At 46.3% G+C, this 24,536-nt stretch overlaps 1 protein-coding gene across 1 annotated transcript in view; it reads right to left on the bottom strand.

Annotated features, from left to right (window-relative positions):
• The window catches only part of zeb2b (zinc finger E-box binding homeobox 2b), an 80,854-nt gene that overhangs the window by 7,005 nt on the left and 49,313 nt on the right, over positions 1 to 24,536 (bottom strand). Inside the window, exons 4-8 of the mRNA XM_070930513.1 lie at positions 12,004 to 12,255; positions 6,526 to 6,594; positions 4,281 to 4,469; positions 3,161 to 3,375; positions 144 to 252 (exon numbers count right to left, since the gene is read on the bottom strand). Coding sequence (XP_070786614.1) covers positions 144 to 252; positions 3,161 to 3,375; positions 4,281 to 4,469; positions 6,526 to 6,594; positions 12,004 to 12,255 — 834 coding nt within the window. The remainder of the gene's footprint in view (positions 1 to 143; positions 253 to 3,160; positions 3,376 to 4,280; positions 4,470 to 6,525; positions 6,595 to 12,003; positions 12,256 to 24,536) is intronic.

The following is a 24,536-nucleotide window of genomic DNA, read 5'->3' as shown; positions in this document are numbered from 1 at the left end:
CTCTGAACACAGCAGAGTTCAGCGTCCGTCAACAGCAGCGAGGGTCCAAAATAAACCCGAAGGAATTTCTGCAGATTCACGGCGTTCTTAAATCACGGTTATGAATATTCAAAGAGCGGGGCAGCATTCCTCCAGCGACTCACCGCTATGAATCCGGAGGTGTTCCTTCAGATGGTGCTTGTATTTGAAGGCCTTGCCACACTCGGTGCATTTGAACTTGCGGTTGCCGGCCGCTTGGTTGAGCAGTTGGTGCTGTGAGAGAGAGAGAGAGAGAGAGAGAGAGACTCACGTTGAAAAACTGCACAAACATCGTGGGGGTGAGAGTTCAGTAAATAATCACAATCGGTCGGCATGGCAACAAGCAACAAGCCAAAAGGCCCCAGTCGCCAGCGAAGCATCTTGGCTTTCTACTCCCACCGCCGCCGAGCGACTACAGGCAGCGGCGGCGATAACAGAGAGAATCACATACCTTTTAATTTCCTGGCTGCTCGGCCAGAGGAGGCATGCCTTTAGAATTTGGCAGCCCAGAAAAAAGAATAAATGAAAAGAGTTTCCCCTTCATTAGAACCGCCGATCTGATCTACTTTTCATTAATTTGGGCCTAATCAGTGTGAGAGGTATTCAGAATCGTCTGTGGGCTCGTTCACCCTGCGTACCTGTATTCACACCATCTGAATTACACTTTGTACTTCTTCACAACAAGTCTCCTATAGTAGCTGGGTCTTTTCTTTCAACTTTGAATGTTTCTTTAATAATCTGAGGATGCAGAACACAGCGTATAGGCCCTGCCTTGATTCACTGTTCAAAGGTAAACATCAGTTGCAATCCATCAAATTTGCAATTCAAACAAAGCCCGTTCCCCGAAAAGAAGAAAAAAAACTAAATATGATACCCGGCGACAACAACAACAGCAGCACTGGGTGTGTAAACCTGGCTCGTCACTCTCCAAACACTTATTTCCAAGTGGGAGTTGAGGACGTTAAACGGCTAGTAAATAAAAAAAAAGACACATTTTCTCTGAGCTCTCTGGGGGGAGAAACACAGCGACTCCCTCCTCCCAGTTCAGCCTTGACAAATGCTGGGGTGTGTGCTGACTCTACCCACATTCCTGGGGAGACAGATGGTGGCGCGCAGGACACTGGGAGGACTGGGAGGAATTGTTCAAACAGCCCCAACCTTCAAAGATCAAGCAGGGAGAGTCGGGGGCCCCGCCAAGCGCCGGAGAGGGACCCCACCGCTCGTATGTTGCTGAGTTGCATAAACAAACAGCAACAGCTGCTTCGGTGCCTCCGCCCCCACCACCACCATCCCTTTACTTCCCCCCTGAGGACCCCTGCCCGGTAAAGTTTAGTCTCGCCACCACTGCTAATAAGGCACAATCGCTCTGCGCTCTTAATTGTGAATGGCACCGGCAAAATGCTCCATCTCTCCTTCATGGCTCGTTGTCGGTGTGAACGCCACCACTGCTGCTTGTGGGCGGGGACCCGACTGGATGTTTGCATATGTATAACCTCTAATTAGTCATATTTTGGCTAATTGGTTAAGAGGAGGAGGAGTATTAAGGCTTGTAAACATACGAGGCAGAGCAGCGCAGCGCATGTTTACCTATCAGGACGTTATTCTTTATGTTAATCTGATTGCTCCTGACTTAGTTGTTAATTGCCAAATGTGCATTTTCACATGAGCACGTGTTCGGTGCTTAGCACCAGCAGCGATGGCTGCCGTGGCTGGAAGGACAAAGAAAAGAGCGCCACCTGCAGAAACTGCATCCACAGAAAAAGCAAACGAGTGAGACATCACTTCAGTCTCGTCTTGAGGATTACCTCTTAAACAATTCAGCTAATTTACAAATCAAGATAACCGGCTTTGTGGAAGGACCTGCAGCGCTTGAATGGGAGTCTTTGGCCACTGACTTGACTCTGGAGGGGAGCAGCAACAGCATTGTAATATGAGGATTGGGACAGCGGCTCGCTCGGCCCGGCCCATCTGCTCACGTTTACACCCAGCTGGTAGATCAGGTGAAAGTGCTGGCTGCTGACATCTGATCAAATCAGCCACCGTCTGAGCCTGTCATTCTCGCTTCAGAGAGCACAACACAACACCCACGACCTGGGACTGAACACCGCAAAGCACCAGGGTGCCTGATATCATCTGTGATCGGCTGAGTGGCTGATTTTTATAACGCTACTGTACATGACCGGCTTTTTCTAGAGGAGGAAGGAAATTATCCAAGAAACACAAATGATTGAATTATTTTCCTCCTTTTTTAAAGGCTAATCGCTGCGCTGTAGTTATTCTGTAAGAACCTGCAGTCAGAAAGTCATCCAACAAACAAAGAGTCCATTTTCATTTAAATTTCTAAACCTAATTTTGCTCTTAGCTACTACACAAGAGAATATCACATGTCAGTGTGTGACTGAATCACCTGCCTTATTTTAAACAAATTCCTCACTTATAATCATCTTTCGAAGCACAAACACAGACTCCATCTACTTTAAAATTTACTGCTCCAATTTTAGTTCACTCAGAAGTTATAATTATCCCCCAATGTACGAAAACTCCAAAAGCGTGCAATTTTTTTTTTTTCTTTGCCGTAATCTATCTCACCCCACATCTTCAACTTGAAGCTGACAAGCGAGTTAAACACCCGTGACTGCTGGATGTGTTTTCACCTCACAGGACTTTAAGGTGATTCATGCTAACTGCCAGCAGATTCACATTATATTTCAGACATATAGGATATAAATCGCTCGAGAAAATTCAAGTATACACAGATGTTTATGCAGTGCATGAAATTAGAAGTGGGGGGAGGGGTGGCGGTTTGATGGAGTGCTACGACTGCAGGCTGCACCAGAAGAACATTAAAGGCCAGGAGTGAAGTGAAGTTAAGGAGCTGATAAAAATTTCCAAATTGGAAATTCACACAATCATTCGATCGTGAACACGAGACTGGAAAATCATATCAGGGAGGGCCATCAAAAAACCATTTAGGGCCTCAATTAAAGTTATTACCATTAAAGGATCTGCATCTTCAAAATGCCATGAAAAATTAATAATGATTGCCAATCAGAAAAAATGATCTCCCCTCTCGGAGGGATCAGAGCACATTAGAGATGAGATAGGGGACAGAAGAGAGGAGACGGATGAAAATCCCGCTAACCTGATCCCGTGCAGGCTTGTGTGTGGCCATATGCCGCTCAAGCTGAGTGCGGTAAGCAAACGTGTAGTTGCACAGGGGGCAGGCGAAGTTCTCCTCGTTCTTCTCATGGCGGTACTTGATGTGCTCCTTCAGCGATGTCAAACGCTTGTAGCCCCGGTCGCAGTAGGGGCAGGTCAACAGTTGGGCGAAGGCATCTGGCGTTCCAGGTGGCAGGTCTGCACGGGAGACAGCGGGGGGAGGAGGAGGAGGAGGAGGGAGGGGAGGAGGAGGAGGAGGAGGGAGGGAGGGGAAGGGAAAGCGGGCCAAAAGGTCAGCGAATCAATGGCAGCTAACGGGCGGGCTGCCCGGGAGTGGTATGGGAGTTATCTCTGCAATCTGCTCCACATGAGAGCCACAGTGTCAGGCTGGCATCCGCTGCACCACGACCTCCTCCCGACTCCTCACACACACACACACACACACACACACACACACACACACACACACACACTTACACTTACACTTGTACTGGTTTACAGACAGCAGACTTACACTCCATTTCCTTAACATGGTAACAAACACACACAGACACATACACAAAATCACGTGTGTGCCATAATGTCTGCAGCAGGAATCATGAGCCCATTCCAATTCAACCCCCCCCCCCCCACACACACACACCCCTCCAGTTCTTTCCCTCCGGGGAGCTTCAGAGGTGCACTATCTGATTTCAAGCCCCTGCCCAGCTGTTGCTTAAGACTGTAGGTAAACACCAAGGCATCCGGTGAATCTGTGGGACCAACAGCTGCCCGGCCGTGTCAGCAGGGGGGGGGGGCTGCTGCTCCGTCCAGACTCCTTTTCTTTCTTTTTTTTTTTTTAACTTAAGGCTGAGCAAGCATGCTGTGTGACTGCAACTTGCTGCAATATTTTGAAGCACTATATTAGAGGCAGAGCACAAAACCTGAATCTCTCCGTGGCGTTGTTTGAAAAGTGTCAATACTGCCGTCAATTAGTTTAAATGAGACTAATGAGACAAACAATGCTAGCCAACATAAGCTAACTTTAGACAGATATCTCAACACCAGCAGTCTTTATCCTTTCACCTCTGACCCCTCCCACCAACCCCTGACAGGATTCGTACCGTTCTCCTCTGGACCGGTGGCCTCCGGCGTGCCCAGGCGGGACAGCTCCTCCGGGGCTTCCGGGTAGATGATGGCGGTGTCGCCCCGCTGCAGGTACTCGGCGATGCTCACCACGTGACTGTCGCCGTCGTCCAGCTTCCGCTTGGCGAAGAAATCCTCGAACTCTGAAGTGCAATCGACGCTCTTGACTGAAGGGGAGGAAGAGAGAGGGTGAAGGAGGAGACCAATAGAGGGAGAGGGGGAGGAATAAATTGGATTCATTTCTTCCCCAGAGAAATGTCTTACAGGAGGATATTGGGAACATCTTGGTGGAAATGCGATGAAGACAGCCACCCTAAAACATTACAGCCGTGCTTTGGGGAGAATACATCTAAATTACTGGGTTTGCTTGTCACGCCATGCCGGCTAAAATAAGAATTGTAACTTAATCCGGCCAAAAGTCGGAGATAAACGCGCTACCATGAGCTGCTGAGGAACGACGTGCAAAAAAAAGTTCCCTGACCTAATTTACTCACGACATAAAATCAGATTTTGAATTTAGGACTGTGAAATAAAAAAAAAGGAGAACACTCTCGTACACACATACATACAGACAGACGCAGGCTTAATCAGCAGCAGAGCCACGTCTCTTTGTATCGACTTTCACATATAAGGTCAATCAAGAGACTGTGGCTTTTGTTGATTCTGTGTTGAACAGATTACCAGGGCCAAACCACAAACCAGCGCAAAAAAGAAGAGGAAAAAAAGGGAGACATGCCTCGTCGTAGTAGCTGAGCAGAATGTATCTTAAGCCAGCCAAAGTGCTGAGGCCACACAATGCGTTTTCTCAAATTATTTCCCAGTCCCTTCTCTTCAGGGAAACTCTTAAGCTGCAGTGTGGAGATAGCTGCCTCCAAAAACAAACCGGAGCTAAGAGAAATCAGCAGCCTTCATTAGTCAAGGGGATGGCCGACTTTCAAAACACACACACACACACACACACACTGTTTACAACCTGAAGAAATTCTGGAGGCTGTTTGGCTTCGTCGAACCAAAAAAAAAGAAAAAAAAAAAGAGTGACGTCTCATCAGACTTCATCCCCTGTTAATTAGGCTTTTAGACTGCGAGCCAAGGTGAGGTTTAAAGAGCGATTTGTTAGGCCGTGATGACTTTGCGGGCCAATTTGTGAAAGGTCAAGGTAGTAGATATTTGGTCGTCAAAAATGGCACAGAAATGTCATCGGTGCCAATGGATCGCTTTTGATAACTGTGATCGCAAAATATACAGCGCTCTCATTAGATGATTCTTTGTGGCGTTTGAAGGCGGCTAAGCTAATTGTGAGAGACTGAATGTTGTGATGATCGTGTTGTTAAGATTGACGGATGACTGACCGGGCGCGGCCGGGTGCAATCAGTGTCTGGATCTAAACCTAAAAACCTTCATGGTAATGAAATGTTTATTTTATGTTTTACTTTCAGTCAAAGCAACCTACCAAGGATAAACTTCTTCTCCACGTTAGCTTCTCTTGAGTCATTCTGGGTGAAAAATATAAAGTAAAATGTTTCTTTAAGGAGAAACAAGCGACTTTCCTCCCAGTGAAGGAGGAAATCACCTGGATCAAAGTGTGCTTTGGCACCGGGACGTGATCGAACTGCTCATGTCTTTAAACGAAATCACATGTGATCTTAGTGGCGGGGAGCTTCCACAGTATTGTTTCCAAAAACTCCTTTAAGCAGACAAAATGGAAAACATTTGCCGTGCTTGAGAGAGAGAAAGAGAGAGAGAGAAAAGAGCGAAGAAGAAAACACCACGACGAGCAGAAAGTCATCGTAATTAAAGCTGAAGGGAGCGTTTTTGAGGCAGGGCTGCGTGGCGTTCTGTGGGGCGAGTTTGGTTCACCATAACAGCGTCCAGGGCCAATCGTCAGGGTGGCCAGGATGATATCATGGAAGGGAGGGGTGTGTGTGGCTGCAAATCAGCTGTGGTGGCTTAATGAAAAATGGCAGGTAGGGTTCGGTTCCACCAGGAGACACAAACACACACTAAACCTCACTGAAAACACGCGTAATGAAGGATTTTAAAAACGTAGAATCACTTCATCCGCCTAGAAACATACAGGGATTCATTTAAATGAATGTAAAGTGTTCCAAGATTTATTACAAGGCTGGACTGCTTCGAACGTACAGCGACAGAAAGTCGATCAGACTGCGAGGGGAAAGAGCAGCACACAACTATAAAAACATTCAACATCTTCAGTCAACTCACCTGTACCGTTTCCAACTGCCTGCAGAGCGGCATCAGGCCCCAGGGTGTCAAAATCATCTTTTATTTCATCTGCACAGGAACAGAGAAGAAGAAGAAAAGAGGGTGTGAGGGGGGAGGAGGAGGAGGGGTGAGTACCTCGGTGTACCATCCAAACCGACAAACGCTGACAATGAGGCCTTTAAGAAGAAGGTATGGAGAAAGCAATAAAGGCACCGCTGTGCATCGCAGCGCGCCGCGGCTTTGTTCGGCATGCTTAATGAATGCTATCATCTGGGCCAGACAGTGACTTATTTACCTTTAACATGACAACAAGCGGCGGGGGAGGCAAAGAAAGCTTCAATCGCCAAACAGAGCGATTAAATACAACACGGAGCACATCCACCTGAGCAATCATAGAGCTCCAGCCAACATGCAGGCTGAGCTTATTACTCCCTGGCTGTGACGCCGCTGCAATCCTCCGCATGCAGGATCACGCTTGTTTTATCACATGTCATTTGGTGGACGCTTTTATCCGAAAGGAGTTTTGTGAGCGCACACGTTTTTTTGATTTTGCCACAAACCCCCCCAGCAGAGAGTCGGTGCCTCGCTGCTAACTAAAAAGAATACAAGCCTTAACCACAAATTAAGAGTTTTAGTTGCACAAACATTTCTCAGGGGCAGAGCTGCTCTGGAGGCAGAAATAACCTCATTGGTTGGGGTAAACCTCAGGTGGGTGGAGACAAAGAAGTCATGTTCTCTGGTAAAGTATGTTGAGACTGAAACATTTCAAACAGGAGGAAGCTATTATTTCAGAGCCTCACACTTGTGACACTTGAACCGTAATAAGATGAAATCGCTTGTTTGCACCCGGCAGGCTCTGATTTGGTAACTTTGATGGACTTCTGGTACTATGAAAACAAACATGTTATGTATGTACTGATGGATTAGGCTCTCACCTTTTGGATTATTGTGGAAATAATCCACTGCAAGGCAAAGCAGAGTCTACTTCCTGGGTTCATTTGAGCTGTTTCAACATTTAAGTTTGTGGGCTCTGGCTTTTTGGTTCCACCCACTGAGATTTACATCAGCCAATCAGGTTGTTTGTGCCTCCCAGAGAAACCCTGTTTGAGTAACTAACCCTCCGGGGGCCTCTGGTTCAAACAGAGCTGGTTCTTACTGCCTATCAGGATAATGGCACCCGGTCTGTCCTGGCACAGGTGAGGCGGCTGTAAATAAGCGGCGGATTGACAGGCTCATAAACAAACCCTCTTCTGACAAATTAATCCCTCCACGGTCGACAGGAGGACACTGACTGGACAATCAGCTTAAGCAGTCCCTGGTCCCTCCTTCCTGCCTCGTCGGTAAAAATTAAATCAAGGTGCTTCCGAGAACATGGGGGCTTTGTGTTTAAAAAAAAAAAAAAAAAAAGGAACAGAAAACCTGCATTGTGTGCTTTACACGCATCTGTTGTTGCTCTGCTGCTCCTGCAAGGACTTTACAAGTGTTGCATTGTGATCCCCCCCCCCCCCACAGCAGGATCTGATGTATCTGACTCTCCCATGGCTATTAAACCAGGATGAGCGCCTACATTAGAGAAACCTGGCTGAGATATGACAGGAAAGGTGGTGGGTGTGTTGTTGATAATAATGTTATCCTGCTTACATTACGCGACACAAAAGCCAGAAACAAAACACAGTTTTATTTTTGCTTGAAAACAATGGGCTTAATAGTTGTGGAATGCTTTCTGTGGCTCACAATTCAGAGTTTTCTTGAAATGAAAGATTTGGCTTCTGCGGTGAAATGATAAATACCCCTGTCAATGGCTTCAGAGAATAATGACAGACTCTTCTGGAGGGGTATGTCCTAGTTTAACTTTCCCCTTGCTGGGTTTTTTTTTTTTTTCTCCCTCTTTTTTCTCTCCTGTACATTTGATTGCACGTCTGCCAAACGGCATCGAAACCACAGTTGCACTTTGAGAAAATAAATGGGTTTCAAACAGCATAAATTAAGCTATGACCAAACAAAACAGATTAAAAAAAAAAAAAGATTAAAAATGTACCCACACGTATCAGATATCAGCACGTATGAAAACCTCCCCTCTTTCGCGCTGAACACGGTCAAAACTCCCTCACATTTCTGTGTCCTCGTAGGCACCGTGTTTGCTTTGGGTAATCAAATTTGGCTGCATACTTTTGGTCTGACGCAAGGGGGATGACCAGTGGGATTTGCTGGCCCACCACTCTCCCCTATTTACCTTGGAAAACTTTTGTTATCTGTGGTCTGAAGGGAGGGACGGCTGCTTCCAGTAGGAGGTAGGCTAATACCACGAACACCTCACTGCTGCTCTGGCACACATGCGTGCATAAATCCATGCCAGTCCTGGGCCACATTCAAATGGGACAAAGTGTCATTGTAATGACTTGGTGCCTGCTCGTTCTATAGTAAGAAGAGGCACTAATGTTGCTGCTGCAGAGCCTCCTTGTAATGACCAATTTCATGGCTTTATGTCTTTATATCACAACATATGAAAGATTTAAGAAGTAAAAAACAAGGGGAAAAAAAAGAGGGATATGATTTCTTCTGCAGTCATTTATGCCACAAATATGTGCTTATTTTAGGTAGTGGAAAGCCGTTCGGATGAAACTGTCCGCTGAATGCAGGAAAAGTGTGTTTTGTCAGTAGTAAATCACAGGCGACCTGAGGCGGTAAGGTACACACCTCCTTGAAGAGCGATGTTGAGGTTTGAGAGCCGACTCCAGACTCACGAGGAGTCCAGAATACCTTGGCCTGACCATAATTCCACCTATTTTCATAGCAGCTCTGATGCTGTTTATTTTGAAAACATTCCTATTTTTATGGCCGGTCACCGCAGTCGCAGGCGCTTTAAAGTCCCGCCTTTGTGCGTTTAGCCTCATTTATCCTGAATCTGTCCAGCGTGCACACAATGGCCTCCGAGTCTCAGACGCAAAACAAGATGTGATTAAAACGGGCTTTTAAAAGCTGATGTCCTCTCTGATATTTTTAGACTCAAGTTGTCAATAGCAGATATTTTGTTCCATCCCTTCAAATTTGAGCGTTTCACAGCCAAAAAATAGTGTTCTCCTCTGAATTTGATTCTTGGCAGGATGGAAAAGCATCTGAAACACTGCACTTATTGAAAAACATGGGGAACTCCTGGATGCAGGAGGTGTTTAAATGACAAACGAATGACTCCAAAACTTGATAAATGTGCAAAGAAAACAAGGAGCACTGTTTTATTAAAAACAGAAGGCCAAACGTGGCCAAAATGTCATAAAACAGGGAAAGAAATTCAAATAATGTGTCTGGAGAACGAAGCGAAAGCAGCAAACGTGAGGAAACAAAAGTGGGATCTCGACGGCCTGCGATGGCTGCGATGTTCGGTCAGAAATCCTCCCGACGCCCTTGAGAAGAGTTTAAAAAGGGCAAAGGGAGAACGCAGGTGATTTATTTGAAAATGTCTGTCAGTGATAATGATGTCATGCTTTCCAGCACATCGCGTCCAGCCTCGCTGTGGGATGAAGGAATGTCAAGGACAACGCCAGACACAAGCCTCCGATTGTGCCCTGGAATCAGAAGAGCCTCGGCGATAAACTCTCGCTTTCTTTCTTACGCGCGGCCGTTATGTCTCCGCGTGAAGACGAGTTTAAAGCATCGAGATACGTTCAATGAATCCTCACGGTCTTGTTTGCACGCACTCACTGCAATCCCCAAACTTCTGACAGACCTATAATCTGTTACATTCACACTTTCAAGACCTGTGGAGAAACTCCTGATAGGGGAGTGACGACCAAATCAGTCCGAGAGAGAAAGGAGGGGTTGGGTTAGGGGGGGGGGTTGCTAACTTATCTCAGGCCTGAGTTATGTGCTGAGGTATCACTGTAGACACTTAGGCACCGAGGAAGAAAAAAAAAAAAAACAGGCTGGGAAACACAGCACCCGCAAGATTGGGAAAGAGACTCCCAAACGCTCTAATGAACTTGACTTGCTCTCTGAAATATGTCAGACACTTTATCACACGAGAAGCATATTATCTGGGAATTGCAACATAGTTGAATTACAGACATTATGGCACCGCAGGTCTTTATCAAATAAACAATTACCGTATGCAACGACAGCTTGTTTATCCTTTATCTTGATTTATTTACCAAACCGTCTTTCTCCACCACCCCCCCGCCCCTCCGCTCCCCCCTAAAGGAGCCGATATGAACTGTTATTTAGAAGCAAATGTTGATACCCACTAAGTTTTTTTCATCCCTAATAAATGTGCAATTTTCCCCCATATTAAAATTTAAGACTGCTGAATGTTCCTCCGTTTTTCGGCGCCGTGCGCAGCTAGTTCATTAGCAGAAATGAATAGCGAGGCCCAGCTCATTTAAATTGGCTGTCTTACATGACTTCTCGCCATACTCTGTTCCTGTCACATGCTTCCAAGAATCATTGACTCTTATTATACATGTAAATGGCTATCATAAAAATAAAAATTTCATTTAAGATTGTTAATGACTTTTTGCAGCAGTCTGGCTTCCTTTAATGATTATACCCTGCCCCCTAATTAAAAGTATTTATCTTTCAAGCATCCGTGACCGGGGCCCCCGCAATCGGAGTTGCTCAACAAAAGACAATAAGTCAGTCAAGTTTGGGAAGGTATCACCTGCCGGGGATTAGGCAGCTTGTTAGGGAGGAGGAGGTTGTTGAAACACTGATACAGTCCTGCAGACTGAGTCGTATCAGCCGCCTCCCGAGCTTTTCATTTTCTGCAGCTCACAGGCTTCTTTTTTTTTTTTTCTTTTTTTTTTTTGCGAGGTTATACATTACTGTAAATATTTTTTGTTGTTTGGCTCAGAGCAGGACTTTTCTCTAAGCGTGAACCAAATGGTCTCTGCCACTCACAAAGAAACTGTTTATCGTGTCTGTCTGCTGAGGGAGCATCACTGGGGCTTCGCTGTCAGACCTGGCTCAAGCAGTGTTTGCGAGACGCTTCGTGGGGTTTGTTTAAGTCTACTCGGGCACCAGATGGGTGGGGTTTACGGCATAAGACGATACCACGAGTGGCAGGATGTGCACACATTCACTATAAAGTGTCTGGAAGTCAGCTTAGTGGTCGTTGTTTTGATTGACAGCTCACCTGAACCCCACACATCTGGTAAAGCAGACAGAACAAAAGCTAGAAGTGTTGTTTTTATGCATTTCTTGAGCCAGATCTGGAAGAATTATTGAAAAAATAATCTTTTTTTTATCATTTTATGAAACCTTAACTTGCTTTTTAGGAGCGCAGGTCACGTTTCTCATATTCCAGATACCTCCTTTTGGAACAAACCTCTCCATATGTTCTCTGTCATTTCAGACCAGGCAAGAAGAACCTCACTGGGCGGAACCACAACTCTCAAAACCCTCAAAAAGCCGCATTTTAACTTATAGTTTTGAAATCTGAGCTACACCTCGACCAATGAGGTCGACCCTCCGATCCGAGACACTCACCAGTACCGTCGACGGAGGCGCTCAGCATGTCGTTGTCGGGCCAGATGTGCTCCACGCCGCTGTCCCGCATCTCGTCGTCCTCCTCCTCCTTGGTCAGCAGGCCGTGGCTCTCGGCGCGCGGCGAGACCTCGGGGTTGGTGAGGCTGGCCGGGCTGCCCGTGCCGTTGATCAGGGGGTCTTCCTCGGACACCGGCAGCTTGTCCTCCTCCTCCGTCTCTGAGCCCGTCTCCACCACATTCTCGTAGTTCAGAGCTGTGACAGAAAGAGAGACGAGGACGAGTTTGGTCAGAACGGGAGAGTTTAAAATAATGCGGTGCAATGATCCTTATGATCAGCCACTGAAGGAGAAATAACCGTCTTACTTCTCGAGTTAAGTTTCACATTTCTTTTATTTCTAAACGTCTTGGTCCTGCCAGTTATTTCTGGCAGCTCGCGATGTTATTGATCGAGGAGCGTGGGCGTGTACGACGTCCGAGTGTCAGCTGAGTGATTACACCGTACACATAAATGACAGAGGAAGAATCCGAAAAGGGATTTTGACTTGTTTTGGAAATTGAGGTTTATTCCCAGATTAAAAAGGTCACCCCACATCACTGCTCGCTCCAAGGCGTAGGCGCCTTTTCTTTTTTTCTTTTTTGTGGGTTACACCCCAATTACAGCATCCGCGACTGGAATCTGTGACTGAACCACAGCGGTGGGCAGACAGCTGTCGAGGAGATGCGAGCCAAAATAGCCACTAATTTTCAGTCCTGCTCACATGCCTCGGATGCCAACGAGCTGCACCTTTCAGGACGGCTCTGCTGCGGAGCATACCCGTCACGTTTGAGATGCTCCGCATAGCACATACAATATTACAAATGCTGTGGCTGTGCACACAAAAGGCTTAACCTATAGTCATTTAGATTATTCATCTCGTGTCGCCCTCGGACGTCTTCACATTTGCATCGCCAGTGAACCATGAACATAAATATAAATGTTTCCTAACATGAAAATATAGAGACATGGCGGGGCCTCGAGCCCTATTGAGAGCACACATTCAGGGAGGTAGGCTGATATACATACCACACACACACACACACACACACTCAAAACTCCAGAGCAGCATCAGCAGGGCCCGCCCGGTTCCACAACACTCAGGTCCCAGACATATGCCTGCTTTTCTTAAAATAGACGGCCTGTAAATAAGGGCTGTGAACTCAATCATAGGTGGCTCGCGTGCAAATTAGTCACCGCCGTCGGCAGGTTCTCAGCGCGTTCTCGCCACAGCGTAAATTGTGGCAGAAAAGGACATCAGAAGACGTATTGGAGGAGTGCAGATGGAGCGCTAGGCGAGCCAGAAGCATGGCATCACATGGGGACACACCTCATTGGCAGCTTGTACAAGAATGTTCTGCGGCGGGAGCCAATCATGGGAGGGCCCCGAGTTTGAGCCGCCATAGTGAAGAGGTGGAGGCTGTTTTTAATGTGCTTTAGTTGAATTTATGCTTCTGAGTAATAAAAAAAGCTGCAGCGAGCTCATAAGTCTGGTGAAAATCCACAGATTTATATCTAATAGCTTTGAGATGTCATGTTACATTCGTACGTAACGAGTGTGTAATATGCAAAGCGCCTCACATCGCGACCACGTTAGGAATCGACAAGCTTAATTGTGCCGTTTTATGTGCCATATTTTGAGGCCCGAGAGTCCCCGACTCTTGAACTTTCCCAGAATCCGGAGCGCCGACCAGATGAAGTCCACGCATGACATTTCTGAGGACATTATACATATGAAAAGATAAGCCTCCCCACATCTCCTCCTAACACGTCTCCCTACGATTGACTGGTCTGCACTTGCCTTCAGCGAACAACTGCACAACAGGTGCAAATTAAAATGAAAACAGGGCTTTCAAACGTGGGAGGGGAGGCAGGGGGGGTGGCAGGCAGGCAGGAGGGGGGAGGAGAAGGAGGGTGGGAGTGCGGTGACCTGCCTCGAATACCAATCGACAGAAGAAACAAAACCTTTTCAAGAGGTGTGATCACAAGGGTTTAGGCAAGTTCAGACTCAGTAATGCTCCTTGCAGATGACAAAAAAGGCAACCGAGGCTGGAGACCCAGGACTGGAGAGAGACGTTAGGAATTCCTGGGTGGTCCACGTCTACCTTGGTACAATTGATATTGTGCCTTCATCTGGAAGTTGTATATTTATTTGAAGGGAAAAGCTTTTACCTGCTTAACTTCACATCTCGATGTTTGAATCACTTAAAAGTTTGTCAGAATTACGACTTGACGTCCCTTCAAAGCAACAAAATTCTAATTTTGGATTTCACCTCTCTGCCCCGTCACCCCTGAGGTTTTGAACTTTTCTCAGCAACGTCCCATCAGCTCTGTGTCCCCCAACTTCCAGAGGAGGGGGCAGCCGCACGAGGCTGGTAGAACAAAAGGCCAAGAGGCTTGGGAAGCTATCAACCCGTCGCTGTGAACCTGATCTCTGGATGCAGATTCAATGATGGCGGCTGAATGAAATTATCTAAGGCTGGACAGGTTTTAAAGGGCCTATTCTTCCCCAATAAAAGGAGCGAGGGAGCTTCTTTTTGTTTAGCAACACATCCACCGCAGCAACGCGCACCATTCTGACTTCAATACTCCCACATAGGGAACGCAGCATTGTGGACCTTCTGCAACAAACTTTTCAGGGCACGACTGAGAATTTAGGTCTTCAAAGTAAATCCTGGAGAAGCAAAGTGGAGCTCTCGTCTTTATTTCTGTCGCCAGTTTCTGTCTCCTGCTGGTTTTATTATTTTTTTTTCTCCTCATCTCTCGTGACGTCTTGTTCTCAAGTTTCTGAACAAATCTTAAGCGTGGGGGCGTCGAACTGTCTCTGAAAGCTACTGTAGACGCAATCTTCTCCGAACGTCAGCTGTCTCCTCCGCATTCAACGTATACCTCCAAGAAGGCAAAATGACAGTGGGGCGCTCGTCAAGTCAAACGCGTAGTATTAACGTCAAGAAAGACGCCATTGTTTAGGTGCCACCGCTGACAAGAGCCTCTCCCTCTCCGAGCATGAAGCATCTATTGGTATTGTGTCACGCAACAAAGTAATTCTAACCTACTAATATTTTGCAGGCAGTTATTTCGCCCGCCCCCCCCTCCCTCCCGAACCTCGCTCTTAATCAGCCTTTTGTGCCGCCGAGGAGAGAGAAAGACAAAGAAAAGATAATGTTTACTTCTCAAATGCCTCTCCTCTGCTCTCCCTTTCTTACCTTAAGTGTCATCCTCGACAAAAGCAATTACGGCTGACGTTTTACAAACTCCTGCTACCTGTTTGATATTGCTTTCTTCTCTCCTCTCGTTCTTATTTCTCCCACCATTTAAGGTAAATAAAGGGAGCCTCTTTGACTTGAGTTGTTCAGATAATTAAAATGACACATGTAACAACGCAATTCTTGTTTAATATCGGGTTTTAAACTATCTGACATAACCCTTTCACAGGCCTGGCATTATTCTGTCACTCACCAAAAAAAGTACAGAGGGGAGAGGAATATTGTATATTGATTAGGACGGCTAGAAGCATCAGCAGTGACAGCCTGAGAGAGAACCAGAGAGCAAGGGGAGAAAGTCTTATTAAAATCTCATCATTTCTTTGATGAAGATAAATAAAGAAGAAAAAAAACAATGGCGCAGGCAATACTTCAGCTGTGACAGTTGTATTCTGCAGATACCGAGAAGCCGGTGGAATTAATTTAGTGCAGGGAAACAAACTCCAAATCTAAAATGATTATATTTACAAAGCGTCAGGTTTGACAGTGAACAAATGGCTCCAGTGATCAAAAACGCCTTTAATAATCGACTCCTGCGAAACCCAGAGATAACTCACTTCGTGTGCGCGTTCGACAACAGTTGTCTGAGCGCATGCTGCATTCAAAGACACCCAAAGTCACTCGGAGGGATACGTGGCCACCAACTTGTGCCTTTGATGTTGACCTCATGCGTCTGTTTATTAAAAAGAAAACCAGCTGTATGTGTGGCATGTGTGCATAAAATGTTCACATTCACTGTAATGCAACATCATCAGGAGAGTTTCAGGTATCTGGCATCAAGATTTCTCTCCAATACCTAAAACTTTTTCTCCTATTTGCAGCGTATTTTAACTCGAACGTCTGCCCTTCTGCAGCCGTGAAAGCCGAGCTCAGAGGTGCTACACCTGCACTCTGCTGAGGAGAAGCGTTTCACAATGCTAACAAGTATAATCACATTTATTTAACGATCCCAAAGTAGCCGTCCAGCGCCCAGAGGAGGCTGCACTAAAAGCCCTTCCTGCCGGAGTCTCCGAGAGAAAGAGATCTCTTTCTGTTCGGCAGGCCAGCGGTGGAGGTGATCGCTGCGGGGAGAATGACTAACACCCACATTCGCGCTCTCACGCTAACCCCGGCTGACTTTTTAGTCGAGTGTCGAGGCTTAGCTCCAGGTGACACGCTCGGCCTCCTACGCCGATAATGAGCCGGGACATTCTCCCTATTGGACGATAACTGCTCACGCTCGCTCCCTGTCTCATGAATGTGAGCCAAGCGGATCACCTGGATGGCTGCGAGGGAGATGGGGAAGCAGGAGAGCTCTGTTACTCTGTGTGTGTGTGTGTGTGTGTGTGTAGGAGGGCATTAAGGTGGAAGCGAGGTCGCTGCCTTGTGGCTACGGCCGGCGGTTGCGGATTCTCATCATGACCTTTTGTCTGCCATTGTTCCTGTCTGCAACAGTTTAAGCACTTCCTCGGGTAAGTCTTCCTCCTGTGTGGTGGAAACCTCGCACCACTTTCTCACTACAGTTACCTCATTCTGACTTTAGCAACTACTTCTTACGTAGTCCTGATTGCTTTTTGGTTTTTCTTTTGCTTTTTGTAACCAAGTTTAGTTTTAATCACATTTTTCTTTCTATATTCTTGCATTTGCCTCCATGAAGAAGTGAAACCCTCTTTTATAAGAGAATAAAATTCAGATCTGACCGTTGAAATAACTGAATTAAAAGATTGCAGTTAACCTCAAGTAACTTTTATAGATTAAATGCCTTCGATTGTTCAAAACGACGTATCCTCAGGTAGTGATTTCCCCTCAAACGGGGTCTACGAGAGCCGTTCAGGAGTGAACTCAAACCCAAGTCACGCCAGACAAAAGAAGAGCCGACATGTTTGGATATTTTGTGCTATCTTGTCTCAGTATAATGGTGCGATCGAGCACAAGGGGCAAATCAGGGCCAAGTCGGTGAAAGGACGGTGGCAGAGGGCAAACAAAAGCTCTGAAAAGAGACAGAGAGAGAGTGAGGGGTGAGGGCCGGGGAGGGGAGGGGGGCGACTTGGGAGAGACGATGAATGGTGAAAACTCAGTGAAGTGTAAACGCAACCTGGGAGTGTATGTGTGTCTGTCTGGGCAGTGTGTGTGTGTGTGTGTGTGTGTGTCTATAGAGAGGGGGAGGGGTGTCGTTGACAAGCGAAGTGAGTGTGTGTTTGACTGATATGAGTTGTTGAGGACAACACAATCTACACAATCTACGTGTTTAAGAGATGCTTTCTTTAAATTAAGTTTCAGAAAATTAACGTTAAAGCACGTAGTATTAAATCAACACCTCGCTATTTTTAAGCCCCTTAAACTAAGGAACCAGCATTTTTCTTATGTCAGGGTGTAAAAACCTCAGACAGAAAACAAAAGTAGTTGGATCCTGCAGACTTATCGTCCATCAACAGTTAACATTAACAATAAAAACCACAAAAAAACAAACGTTTTTCCAGGAATTCAGTTCCAATAAGGTTATAAAAACCTCAGAAACAGAATTAAAATGCAGCCTCCACCTGTACAGCTCTATTTCTTGTTGGTCATATGACACTAAAACTAAAACTTTATGGCCGTCCGCTGCGTCTTTTTTTTGGGGGGGGGGCCTAAATATCTTAAAATGTAAAAAGATTGAGAAACATTTTGTGTCCAAACTTCCAGCACGTCGACACGCATCCGTCACATCGCCGCTGGGTTTTGTCCGCGAGGAGACCCTCGCAGCAGCACTGACTCTAATTCAATTAAAGTCCCATTTATTTGCAGAGGAGGCCCGAGCAACAGGCTGGGGGGGGGGGGGGGGGGGCAGAGAAAGCTTCGAGGTTTGCTCAACAGCTCAGAGGTCCCACCTTTGCTGGGTCCTGCATGGATTCACCATCTGTGCCCCCCCACCCCCCCTTCCTCCTCCTCCTCCTCCCCCAGTTCACACATGTTCCTGCCTCCAACAAATGTTCGAAGTAACCCCCCCCCTCCCTCCCCAACACTCCTCCCCCTCCTCGTCACACAAGCCAAAGAAGAAGAATAAAAAAGACACACAAAAGCTTCCCCTGGCTGCCCTCAGGACTCTCAGGCCAGGGGAGTGGGAGGGAGGATTCAGAGAAGAAGAACAGAGGAGGGAAATGTTGGTGGGGAGGAGAGGGGGGGGCGACTGTGTGTGTGGAGGGGGGGTTGGAGAATATATATTTTTTATTCCAGCTCAGGTGAGCTTCCCCTTGCCTCCTGATGTTACCCTGACACACGTCAAGCAACGGGAAGAGGGGGGAAAAAAACGGTTAAAATTAGAAAATTTAATTTATTTGATAATTTCCCCGAATAATTAGAGTTAATATGGGTTAATTAATATGCAAATCTCTCAGCAGATGTTCGGCAGCAAGACTGCGCGCGGCTGAGGAAAAACAGCCCCCTTCTACTTTCTCCTGCCTGGTTTTGGCTGTCAGTTATTGGGCCGTAATTACTGTAACTAACCAAATACACACACACACACACACACACACACACACACACACACACACACACACACACACACACACACTCTGAGGGAAAAAAGAAAACGTTTGCCGGGTGAACTGCTTCCAGTTTTGGAGTCGTCGCAGGCAGAGCGGTGCTTCTCACACACATAAGAGAGACCATCGCTAATTTCCCCTCCACTATAAAGGCCCTTTTTATGCTCCGAGCTGAATGAATGCAGCAAACAGTTTAAACTATTTGAAATTTGCGGCGCTTTGTGTGTGCGCCGGTGTATAAAATGTAAATTGTAAAGAAGAAGAAGCAGCAGCAGCAGCGACTACAGGGACAAGAGCACCTGCACGTTAACATCGAGCAGAAAACACAGCTAATAACGCAGACGTGTGGAATCTGCCTGGCCATAATAAAGCCTGTGTGCACCTGAATACTGATGCCATAAACACGCATATATATATATACATATATATATATATACTCACACAAAAGGGAATAAGTGCTCACAAATAAGAATATATTTTACAATACACATTTCAGAATAAATAAATCACAAGTTGTAAATTTAACGTAAACTCCAGACATCATGTGTCCAATTCTGTTTCATAATTTAAAGATCAACAAATAAGATCGTTCAAGTCATTTTGGGAGCAAACAGGATGAATAGTCACAAGTTTGAAACATTAACCGGCTTCTCAAACGTGAGAATTTGCTGCTTTTTCCATTTAACGTCATTGTGAATGAATTATCTTGTAATTTCGGGCTGTTTGTAAAGGCGTCACTTCGAGCTCTGGCTGCTTAAAACGGACATTTTGAACTCTTCTGACATTTTAAAGACTAAAGCGTTCAACAATAACCATCAAGAGGCCATCGATCATGAGAGTGGCCACTAGTTGCGGCCCTGAAATGAAGAAACTCTCTCTTCTGTTTGTATTCTTGTGGGAGGAGGGACGGGTTACCTTTAATAGAAAGATTTAATTCATGAATTCTTCCCTGGGGAGGGAGAAAAATATAAGCGCCTATCTCAGGGTGCTTGCCAGGGTTCTCCTGTGGTCAGCTCTCTCCAATAATAATGTGTTTCCAATAGCAGCGAGTGTGTGTGTGTGTGTGTGTGTGTGTGTGTGTGTGTGTGTCAAAGCTGAGACTGTTATCTAAATCGTTCCTCTTTCTCTGCAGAGTCGCTCTCTCTCTCTTCGTTTCCACTCCTCCTCCTCCTCCTGCCCAGTCTCAAAGGGACACCGTGGCTCAATGCCATGAGTCCACGCCCTGGCCTACATGCACAACAACACACACACACACACACACACACACACACACACACACACACACCTACATGTAGGACGCAGCAGCAACATGCATTCATAAAAATAGACAAACACACATGACGAAGCCGGCTGTGGAACAGCTTTATAAATAGAAACGTACACTTTCACACATGTAAAAAACACGCTTGCTTGCGGAGACACACAAACAAACACACACCACCTACACACACACACACACACACACACACACACACACTCAGGTGGTGGAATCTGCTGACGCGACCTCGTATCAGGTTAGATTTTGAGGCGGAGCGACGAGGGGGCGCCAAATTGATAGTCACAGCCTTTTGTTATCAGGTCTGACTGTTTAATATTGGAACCTGGCCTCGTGTGTGTGTGTGTGTGTGTGTTTGAAGGCCCCATGAGAGCCGGTGTGGCCTTGCAGTACTTTGTGCGCAGCGCCACCATGATAACACATCTGCTTTGGGTTCATCTGTTTATGAATCACTCTTATCTGCCCGAGAAGTGCTACACCACTCCTGTGTGTGTGTGTGTGTGTGTGTGTGTGTGTGAGTGTGTGTAAGTGTGAGTGTGTGGGAGTGTACATCTGTGTTCCTGTGTACCTCAGTGTGTGTGTTCCTCTGCAGGCTTGTGTCATTGTGAGTATTTACAAGGGAGGAAAACAGGGAGACGAGGAGGAGGAACAACGCGTACCTGACTTCATTTAGATTTTCTACATTTTTCAAGTTTTTACTGCAAAACAGTTCAGTGACGTGTTTCTAACAGAGACCAAAAATCTGTGTGAAGCTACAACAGATTGCTTTAAAGACATAAATATCAGGTCAGTCGGATTAATCGCTTGTTACAGGCTCTGATAATCAGTTTTAGGTCCAAATGATAAAAACTACAAAATGCAACAACTTTTCAAAAGTCGACTCAACAAAATAAGTTCTAACTAAACGTCGGACAGGTGGTGCGTCACCTGTGAGGAAACTCTTTCCCTCGCAGCACAGGGAGGCAAAATCCAGCAATTCTTCATCCCTGACGGCCCCCACGTGCCTCGTTTTAATAAAAAAGAATCTATAAAAATAAATTACTTGCACTAAGTATATGCAAATTCAAATGTAAGCAATCATTGCAAAATTAATTTTGCCAGAACTGATTAAAAGCTTTAATAAATCTATATACAGTATTGCGGCAATCTGATATTGTAAATTTATTACGCTCCCTGTAAGATTAATTAGAAAGCTACGGTAACATATTGCACTGCCAGGCCAGATTACTGTACTTTTTTGTTAATAACAGTTAAGCAGAACCTGAGCTGTAATTACCAGCTAACAGGAGCTTTTGATGCTGATTTCCTTCACCAAGAGGAGAGAGGACGAGATCCAGCCGGTGAAAAGAAACAAATGGAGGCTCCTCCTCTCCAACGCTATGCATCTATTTTGGAAAAAAAAAAGAATTAATCACCGCTTGAAGTTCATCTTTCATCCCGGCTGGGATGTTTCACTTTGGGGGACTGAGGACATGAATTAGAAACGTTTCCTCATCTGGTCTGTGAGTTGAGCAAAGCGTCAACACTGCCAGGGCAACCCGAAACACCCCCACACACGTCCCAAAAACACAACACGAGATCAACGCCTGCTTCATTTTCCTCTACTAAAAGTAGCTGAAATCATCTTTTCTTTCACCCTGCAGTTGCTATAGAGACGTCAGAGAGGTTGCGGGCACGTATTCCAGACTCTTTCACCTTTTTTCCTCAGACGCCGAAACTGTCGAGCAGGCCGCCAGATAGCAGCGAAAACAACCGGTTTGATCTGGCCAAGGTTGTTTTGCATTCTTGTCCACAGCGACGGGGGCCATGGCCGCGTTTATCTCAGCAAAACAGCACCTGAGAGCTAAAACAACCGTTTCTCACCGCCGCCACTCACCACCGGCCTCAGCGCTCCTCAAAAGCAACAAAGGGGAGTTTGTGTGACTTTGGAAATATTCCTAATGAAACGTCTGGTTGTTATGTTCCTTTGTGATAAGGGGATGACCACTAGTGTTTCTTGTTTTTTTGTCTGTCTTTAACATAAGAGTAGTAAAACGTCTTGAACTGAGGCTGACAATGACAAGAAAAAACAGGCGGGAGTGAGACCTCTCGCCGCCATAAAACTCTGCCAGTCACCAGCTGTTTAAAGGTCGATCAGTGTGTGTGTGTGTGTGTTCGGGGGGGGGGGAGTCAAGCAGGGACCTCAGATGGACTAAAGAGATCAGACAGGATGAACCGGGGGGGTGGGGGATCCAGGTGAGGGACCACAGGAGGGTGAGGAGGGGGGCATGAGGAGGGTTGAGCTCTCTTCTTCCTCTCTAGTCCGAGCCAATCTGGGGGCCCGGGGCCTCATTCACATGGTAATGAGAGTGTAAAATCACATCTGTTACCCCCACCAACACACACACACACACACACACACACACACACACACACACACACACGCACACACACACACACACACACAGAGCGCAGATCTTTGTCACCTGAATAGCATCCCCACCAGGTATCAAACAAGCACCAGGAAATGGTGTGTGTGTGTGTGTGTGTGTGTGTGTGTGCCTCGTCCCCAGCAGGCAACCGGCAAACTGGGCTCTCCAATCAGTAAAGCGCACACACACACACACACACACACACACACACACACACACACTGGAGAGGTGGCCTGGGCCCTCACAGAGAGGGAGAGCCCTCTGGAGAAAGGAGACTCTCTCTGACACTGTTACCAAGTTCCCAATTAGCTACCAGCCAGCCAGAGGGGGGGTGGGGGGTTAAAAGGGGATGAGAGGGGGGGTGGAGTTTGGACAGATAGGTGGCATAGCTTATTGTCACGGCAACGACCTGAGTGTCCAAAACCATCTCCTGGAAGCTCCCTTTCTTCACGCGGACTTGATTTCTCACTGCAGTGTTTCTCCATATTAGCCGGCTAACTGGCTTCTATATCCGTCTCAGTTCATAAATAGTCGTGTTATAGGTATGGAGTTGTTTACAGTCATGTTTTCTCACCTTTTCAGGGAAGCAGCTTCATTGTACATAACACAATGCTGCGCGCTATAAGAAGAAAGTGTATTTAGAGGATGTAAACGTATATCACTGCTTTTCCGAATCGATCTTAGTTCACATTCGCGGCCTCACTGTGACCACAGACTGGATGTGAGATTTCGCACACCTTCTTATTTACCACAACATCTTGCGTGCATGTGTGTGTGTGTGTGTGTGTGTTAGACAGCGCTAGCGGCAAGGTACGCCAGGTGTAAGACAGCAGCGAGATGACACAACTTAACCTCTCTCTCGATCTCGGTAAACGGCACAAACAGGCAGCGCTGCAGTCGGAGGCCCCAGAGCCCATGACTTATACATGACGTGGGAGGGAGTAAACAGGAGCAGACCGAGGCATTTTGTTTCCTTTTTTCCCTCTTGCCAGTTGCATTTTTTTCATCTTGTACCTGTCTTTCTTATCTAGCCGCAGGAGGGCGAAAACTACACTTTTAATTACATGGTGGGAGTTGAGGGTGGGAGCAAGAGGGGGGAGCAGTGGGGGATGCGGATACCTAGGGCTCTCTCACATACTGTGCTACACCTTAATAAGAAAGCTAAGACCTTAACTGGAAAAGGTCAACGCAGCAACCACCTCGATGTTCACAGGCGCCACCTTAAATGTATCCCTTAATGTGATTAGTTTGGTCTTTAACAGCAAAATCTAGAAATTAAGTCAAAGAATCTGCGACTGTTTTTGGTCATTTTTGGATGAAGTTACCCAGAGCAACATTAACCATAAACTCCTAGATCACAGAAACTACAAGCGACCACTACGATGGAGTAAAGAGCGGAGGAATACGACCTTTTGATGCCTTGTTGTGCGCATTTATTTGGGCATAATGTACTCTGGAGTCATTTGCAGCACCGAGTAGATAAGAGCAGCTTTAACAAGATTTCAGTTTCTTCCAATCAGCTTAGATGTATCTGTGCTGCTTACATACTTGAGCAACTCCTCTGGCATGACGTGAATGGCTGCAACACACACACACACACACACTCACACACTCTGTAGTCTCCATATACTGTAAGTAAAAAGGAAATTTTGATCTAAGGCTTTTCCCCCCCACCTACCCTTGGGTTCTGCCTCCCCGTCTTTCTGTCAATCCTCTCCTTTTTTTGATCAGTGGCTTGAAAGAGTCGAGCATGTGTGAGTGCTCAGGTACCTGGGGTACGCCGAGGTGCTAATTAGCTCGGCAGGATAATTGATGTGTAGATTACACCGTTGAACAAATGCTCTGACTTGTTTGTTCTTCGCACTTCTCAGCCTCCGTGCGAGGAAAAAAAAAAAAAAAAAAATCCCTCTCCTCGGCACCTCCCACCCCTCTTTTACCTCAGCCCTAATGAACAATTTACCTGGCTTGTAAAGGAGGTGGTTAAGCCTGCCAAGGAAGAGGGAAAACAAAGAGCGGGTTGCGCTGGAGTTCATTTCCCACAGGTGGAACT

The sequence above is a fragment of the Enoplosus armatus genome, chromosome 24 (genome assembly GCF_043641665.1).
Source record: "Enoplosus armatus isolate fEnoArm2 chromosome 24, fEnoArm2.hap1, whole genome shotgun sequence".
In the NCBI taxonomy this organism is placed as follows: Eukaryota; Metazoa; Chordata; class Actinopteri; order Centrarchiformes; family Enoplosidae; genus Enoplosus; species Enoplosus armatus.
This window is presented reverse-complemented; position numbering and strand designations above follow the sequence as displayed.